Here is an 8,042-nt window from a genome sequence, read left to right as displayed (position 1 = left end):
TGTTTTATTAATTGTCTTGTTTTTTTTTTTTTTTTTTTTTTTCACAGAAATATTTAATACAATAAGCATTCTAATTAATTATCCCCATAAGGTCTAAGGTTTGAATTTTTTTTGGCGCAAACAATTTTTTGAGGTCACTGTTAAAATAATGATTAAGTGACTAAATTTATCTATTCATATCACTTTAAGGGAGTTTGACCACACACGTAAGGAGGAGTGTTAAAGTAATGATTAAGTAATTAAATTTATCTTTTCCTATCAGCTTAAGCTTTTGGGACAACTGGTAGTTTAACAGTCACGCTTGCTGGCAAAGTCGGAGTCTTACCAAATCCGTGTGGAGGGGACACTTTGCACGAATCTAGGTTTGTGTGATAGGAGTATGTACACAGGGTTAGCATAGATTAGGGGATTTTCGGTTTCGGTTTTATGACAACAGTATAGCAATCTACTAATAATAAGTAGCGTTAAACTTGTGATGAGATGGAAATGAATCTCAAACCTTTTTTTTTAATTTTTTTTTTAGAAAGAGATATTATAATCTCAACTAAACCTACTAGAAAGAAGGAGCTAGGTTGGATAAAGCTGCCAATAATGTTGACAGTGAACTATACCCCCTCTAATGGCACTTAGTCAATAGGTAGGTAACAAGTCTCCGTTCCCTCAAAATCAGCAGACGAAATGCTTGCTTCCTTTTTTGCCGATTGCAGTGAGAGAATTCTTCTGCATTGATCATCATCATCAGTTGCTCAAATATTGGATAAAGCTCAAGAAATTCCATTTCTATTAATTTGGAACATATAATTGGAATATTTTTGTAACATCTTAAAACTTTATAGTATATTCTTTGTTGCTTGTTGTTTCCCCATACAGTCTAGAGGGTTTGAAGTCAAGGAAAGGTAATTTAATTTGTCAATATTCCTCCTGCAATAGAAAAGGTTCGAAAATGATCCACACTAAAATTGACTAGTTTCTAGATCCCACTCACCCCCACATAATTCTGTCATGCATGTTTATTAAATCAAAGGCCTATGTATATATATATATATATATATATATATATGTGTGTGTGTGTGTGTGTGTTGAATAGGGCCAATGAATAGGGAGTCATGGCATAATATGGGAAATGAAATAAAATAAAAAGCGTTGAAAGTGACAAAATAACACCATAGAGACAAGAAAACAGGTGACGATATTGGGAAGAAAGTCTTAGTTTAGGTGGGAAGAAATTGACAGGTTGATGAGGGAAATGGCCCACGCATAATTTTCTTTATAAACTTAATGAAGAAAACCAAAAACTGTTATTCATAATATCAATGGAAGCAGTCTCTAACAGAGGTCAACAATTAAGATAATCACGAGAGAGAGAGAGAGAGAGAGAGAGAGAGAGAGATTTTACAGGGACAACTGTCAAAGGAGGGGGGAAGAAGAAAAGGGTGGGAGAAATCACATGATTTCCAACAGCCAAAGGGACCAGTCGCATCTGTATCCATAATGTGAGTATTATTGCAATTTAAAGACCACAAGGGGCTGTGTCTGAATATCGTTGATTTTCTTAATAAAAAAAGACAATTCAGTCTTAGAATATATCATAATTCCTCTCCTGGATGAAACCAAAAAACATCCCTAAATCAACTAGGAACCAAAAACCTTCTTCTTCTTCTTCTCTCTCTGTCTCTCACTCTCTCTACCATATGATCATCATCATCTGTCCAACTTCCTTAGAAAAGCTTGCAGCATAGGAGGTATGGTATATATTCAAGGATCAGCTCGGAAATTCGTTTGATCGTATCGGTGATTGGCGACATGGAAGCTAGGGGGAAAGCTGAGGCAGCATCTTCATCATCATCATCATCAATGGTTTGTATTTAGCAAAAAGAAATTTGAAAATATCTTTCTGCTAGTTAATGCTAAAGATGAACTCAAGATCTTATGCTTTATGTATTGTGTTTTTTTTTTTTTTTTTGGACAAATGAAGCAACTAAGCTAGAACAGCAGCATCTAATCCAAAGCTTCCTACACCAGCTGCTAACAACAATACAACCAAATCTCTATCATCAATACAAGTCATCATGGGTTATACCTTAATTTCTACAAATTTCGATATTCACAAATTTCTCCTCAGCTTTTGGTTGATTTTCATTTCTAATATCATTTATCTTTTCTGAGTTTTTCCCTGATTGCATAAGAGTTTTCGATTGGAAGTAATGAAACATGATTAATTAGTCTGCCAACTACTAATACTTGGCTGGAGTTCTTGAAAGAACCATTAATTAGTACTTAAGTTTTTAAATTCTTTGCTTTTTCTCATGACCTAAAATCTATAATCTTAGAGAAATTAATTAAGCTTGAAAAATCGAGTTATCTATTTTACATTAAACAGCTACTTCAACAGTACTATTCCTTTGCCTCTCCATTAAATGACCATTTTCTGAAGAAAGAATCAATGGAAAAACTAGCAACCTTGTTTTTTAAATAGACAAATATTTGCTTCGCCATCTGATCACATGGACCCATTTGATCGCACGTGCTCTAAATATTGAAAAATACCATGCACTGATGAACATAAAATATTGTTTTCTCTCTCTCTCTCTCTCTTTTTTTTTTTTTTTTTTTTTAATTAGATCGGAGTAGAATTCTGGCTTTCCAATGTTCACTATGTTACTGAAAATACTAATATGATTGAAAAATGTTAATTTTCAATTACCAATATTTGATAACCTTAGAAGTTGCATCTTCGTAAACTTGATAATTTATTAAACTGTAATACTATAAGGGCATCTGACCTAGTCATTTGCAGAATAACTAGTGATTCATGTAAAATCTTTTAGCTCCCCAATTAATTCCCCCCCCCTTTTCTTCCATTTTCATCTCCTGATCGAACACAGAGTTCTTGGGGTGAATTTGTCAGAGTACGTCAACTGAATAGTCATCTCTTTAGTCTGTACATGTGCGTGTGAGTGAATGTGTATTTCTGTGTTGGCACCATAGCTAGCTACTTGGATGATCTGGGAGTAGAAAAGAGACTAGTTTTAGTCTGTGCATTGAAAATACTTATTAAATTGGTACCATTCTCTCAATTTAATTTCTTTAAATCCAAAACTACTTCCATTTATAATGGTTGATGAGACAGCTTATGTCTTGGATTCAAATATTAAATGTCTCCTGCAACTAAAATAATGTCCTCTAAGATCAAAGACTTGGGGTAATTAATTAAAGAACTTTAAATCATTGCATGTGTAAGAGAGTACTAGCTACTGAAACGATTGGGCTCCGATACTGTAAAAAAATTAAAGCGTGTGTTGTAGTTTTTTCAACGCTTCAGATTTAACTTCAATTCATTATTAAGTTGTTGCGGTTGATATGTATGTTAATATTTCAAGAACAAAAAGAAATTTTAAAGTTCAAAGTATAATTTATTCGGGATTTAAAAAAGAAAAAAAGGAATAAGGCAAATAGAAATCCATTTATGAGAACAACAATATCTTGGGTATGGTGACCTTTACTCTTCAAGAACAGATTTAAATAAATAGACAGCACAAAGCACTCTTCCAAGATTTATTTATATAGATACATAAATATGTATATCTATATGTATATGCATATTAATTTGTACTTACAAATTTTATATTTGTCTTTCCTTTTCCATGAAAAACAATATTTTTACATCATTTCAACTCCTTTTTTTCTTTTTAGTTTCAGCACTATTATAACTGAAGAAGGAAGAACTCAATTTTGGGAGGTGATATAAAGAAGATCAAAGCAGGTAGCTAGAGCTATGACAGAAGGAGTGGAGGTGTATTATGAAGAAAAGAGTGACAGGAGTGATCATGAGGAACAGGCTGAAAATGCATCTGTGGTGTCTTCACAAAGGTGCTCATCTTTTGACTTAAATGAAGAAGCCAGCAGTCAAGAGGATGATAATATCGCAGATGTAGCTGAGCAAAGCGTTGAGGATGATGACAAAAGAACAGATGGAAATTCAGCCAATAATGAAGGCTCTGGTGAAGGTGAAGGAAATGAAAGGGCAGCAAGAGTTAGGCAATACGTTAGATCGAAAATGCCTCGGCTTCGCTGGACTCCCGACCTCCATCTCTCTTTTGTTCATGCTGTTGAAAGGCTCGGTGGACAAGAGCGTGAGTTTCAATCATAAAATACTATTTAGTAAACTGTTATACGATTGTCATATAACTGAAATAACATAGCAGTGAAAATAATATTCGTAATATATACCTTCTTTGCTCCCCTCTATGAGATGTTGATAGAGGACAAGAGTTATATTTTCCCCTATCTATTTACTTAATACTCATCTGGATTGGTGTAGGAGCAACTCCCAAATTAGTTCTTCAGCTAATGAACGTTAGAGGACTTAGTATTGCCCATGTAAAGAGTCACTTGCAGGTACAGCAAACGGGTTGATTAATTATATATGATCATATCCCTAATTTGTTTTTGCTACTTCTCGTTTACTAATTTGGGATATTCATTTTTTCAGATGTACAGAAGTAAGAAGCTTGATGAGGCCGGGCAAGGTGAAGTTTCTTGATATTTAGCTTATGATATGTTATGGCATATATAATTGTGATTATCTAGAGGAAACAAATTAAGAGGTCTACAACTTTTAAGTTTGAAGAGAAAACATTGGATACAGAAAGATTTGTAGAGACGTGTACGTGGGAGTGAATTAGGGTTTGAACTCATAACTTTTGATACTAATATCTTGTTAAATCACCACTTAACCAAAAAGTTTAAGTTGATATAGTTAAGAATGAGTGAATTTAATCATTTAATTAATATTCTAACAGTATATACATAAACTTGTAAATTAGAAGTGCATGATAAATCTAGAAAAAGAAAGAAATAATACGAATTAATTATCAAAACTAAGAAAATCCTACAGCTCCATGTTACCTATAATTAACCAAGGCAACATTGCAATTTTTTTATCAGAAGTACTTGTGATATAGATGTTTCCTAGTGCTAAAACTTATCAGGTAGTTTAAAAGAATTACCAAATAACCTTCAAATAATTCAAAACGGGTTTTTATGCTTAGTATGTTCTTGTCGCTATGGAGGAACCATGCCACTTTTTCTATATATATGTTGTCTCCTTAAATGGACAATAAAAGGAAATTTACGAAAATTAAGCATATATATATATAGTTCTATAACTCATGAAAATTGTGTCTTTTTTATGTTTTTGTTCAGTACTAGGTCAAACATACAGACCATTGCAAGCTGGAAGAAATCATATTCAAAGCATGTCGCACCAAACATTAACGAGTATTCATCAAAAATTCAGAATGGAGAATGGTGGAATAGTTCTAGCAAGACATTCTGATCATCATGATGAGTATAATGTTGCTCATGGTATTTTACACTCTTCACTCTCCCAACTACCGTTAGATGTGAAATCTAGCTTTCCAAGGTAACTAACATTAACTTCTAATAAATTTCCCACCTCACTGCATATAATCACCTACTCCCTTACTGTTGAGTTATGGCTATTAAGGCAGAAGTTGGCCATATTTACTCTTCCAAGTTAATAAGAAGAGCTTAATTTCCCCACTTAATAATATCCTAGTGAATAAGATGTGGCTCGTTCCACATCGGCCAAGTACCGGGAGATAAATGAGTTTTCAAGTATTCCGGGTCCTCTTTCAGTTAACAATTGTATAAATATAGTACTTTTGTGGATCCCACTTCTGAACTAGTCTCTCATATTCAGCTCTAATAGTGTCATTTCTCCCCTCACTTGTTCAATTGGTATTGCATAAAAAACAAGGGTTAATTATCTTTTTAGCACCTAAGTTTTTACATTTTTATTATTTTTCACCTAGGTTTTAATTCGTATCATAGATAGTACCTGACATATGGGTAAATGCCAATTTAGTACCTCAGTCACTATTATGTCTAACAAACTAACGAACTACAATAGGAGTGGTTTCGACTGTGCCCTGGGGCAGGGCTGGGGGTGGTTCGACCACCCCCATGGGCTCTAGAGGGTAGCTAGCCAACCCCAAGGCCTTTGGGGTTGGTTTCGGCCACCCCCTTTTAGGCTATTGGGGGTGGTTTCAGCCACCCCTTTAGGCTATTGGGGGTGTTTGAGGGTCTTAGGAGTCATTTGACCACCTCATACAGGTTGTAGGGGATGGCCAAAACTACTCTTATAGTAGTTCATTAGTTTGGTTGACAGAATGGTGTCGGAGGTACTAAATTGGTAGTTACCCATAAGTCAAGTATCATTTGTTGTACAAATTGAAACCTAGATGGAAAAAAATAAAAACCTGAAAACCTAAATACTAAAAAAGTAATTAACCAAAAAAACAAAACAAAACAAAACCCTAGTACTACTTCGTATTCATGTTTCTCTCTCTCTCTCACATATTAATAGGCAGCAGCAGTACTGGCCAACTAATCAGCATGCAATAACAAGGCCAAGTTATCTAATAAGCAAAGATCTTGGAAGAGACAAAGGGTTGATCAGCTCAACAACCTTCCAAAATCAAAGCAAGTTATCAGCTTCAAACCAAACACATCCATTGGATACAGGCGTGCGAATAGGGCCCATTAGACCTAGCCGATTTCTTGAGGAAAAGAGATGGCCTCCATTCGAAATGATTAGTGGTCCATGGAAAGTAAAAATGGCTCCTTCGGCTAATATTACGTGGGTTAATGATGGGACCAAGTTCGTTGGGGATACCTACAATACCAGACCCACTGATCAATGGAACCTTCTAAACAAGACAAAGGTTAGACAAATGCAATCAACCACAGATGATGTTGTCAGCAATTCCAATTGCTTCAAACCAGAGTTTCAGCCCCCATTTCGGATTGAGGTAACTTTTTAATTCGAGAAATATGGTTTGGCTAAGGGTGGTCAGGTGGGTAGTTAATAACCATCCTCCAACTGCTATCCACCCGTTCACATGGATTACTTCAGACGAGCGGATACCATATTTGCTATCTGAACATATCCGTGCGGATATCAGAATATGAGTAGTTTTGAGATTTAATCCCTAACTACAAACATTATTTCAGCTCCTTTTTTGTTTTTTCACCATAAAAGCTATTTATTTTTCTTCTTCTATGCTTTTATTAATTTTACTTATTTCTCTTTAAAATGCAGTTGAATGAAGAGAAAATATTGAAGGGCAAAGAAGGGTTTCCGGATCTTCAGCTAAGACTTAGCCAGAGAGTTGGGGAAGACGATGATGATGATGATGAGGGTATTCATGGAGAAGGAACACATGAAATTAGCACTAAGCTTTCTCTTTCTTAGCTGATAAATGTCAAGGAAACTTGCACAATCTAGTTACACACTCATACAGATCATTACGTACAGACACAAAAAATTTGGTGCAACATATGCGACAAGGCCAAATTGAGAGTGAGTGCTTAGGATTCGACCATGTAAAAAAACAAAAATCGCCATAGGAGTGAGATCATTCTAAGTGCTTGTCTTTAAGCCATTAGATTTAGAAGCATATAAATGCTTTCGGTAATTCCTTGACTACTATTTCATCAGATCTCCGTAAAGGAAACTGATTGATTCTTTGTCTACACATGTTCTTTCACAGATATAAGTTTGCTGTTATTGCTCAACTCCAATTTAAAAAGCTCCCATTTCTTCCAATTTTTATCTGGATATATAAGACATATGAAAATTCTAAAACGACTCCAAACGACACCTATTCAAATGTCTAGGTGATTCACAAATATTAAGCGGAATAAGATATAACCTAACAATCAATAATCAACCAAATACAGATATGTAATGAAAATCAAGAACACAGATATTTGGTTACGAAGAGGAAACCATTTAGAGAACTCTCTAAATGTAAAACCTCTCCGGGGCAGCCAAACCCAAGAAATCAATCCACTATAAGAAGAATAGGGAATACAAGAAGAATTATAAAACCTTTGCAATCTACTCTTCCTTGTACACGACAAGCGACCCACTTGACTTCTACCGCAGTAGCCCTTTCCAGAACATCTGGCACAATTCTTCTATAAGATTTCCTTTCCTCGGAACTCCAATTGGC

General features: G+C 34.9%; 1 protein-coding gene across 1 annotated transcript; it reads left to right on the top strand.

Moving 5' to 3' along the window:
* The first annotated feature begins 1,598 nt into the window (after nt 1–1,598).
* Nucleotides 1,599–7,627, top strand: LOC132172166 (uncharacterized). Its single transcript, XM_059583616.1, has 7 exons — nt 1,599–1,857; nt 3,694–4,133; nt 4,322–4,398; nt 4,493–4,529; nt 5,206–5,425; nt 6,392–6,836; nt 7,127–7,627. Exons 2-7 carry the CDS (start codon nt 3,776–3,778, stop codon nt 7,277–7,279), a joined length of 1,290 nt encoding a protein of 429 aa, XP_059439599.1. The 5' UTR covers nt 1,599–1,857; nt 3,694–3,775; the 3' UTR covers nt 7,280–7,627.
* The last annotated feature ends 415 nt before the right edge of the window (nt 7,628–8,042 follow it).

The sequence above is a fragment of the Corylus avellana genome, chromosome ca2, assembly GCF_901000735.1.
Source record: "Corylus avellana chromosome ca2, CavTom2PMs-1.0".
NCBI classification, from domain to species: Eukaryota; Viridiplantae; Streptophyta; class Magnoliopsida; order Fagales; family Betulaceae; genus Corylus; species Corylus avellana.
The sequence above is the reverse complement of the archived record's forward strand: the minus strand, read 5'-3'. Positions and strand labels throughout refer to the sequence as shown.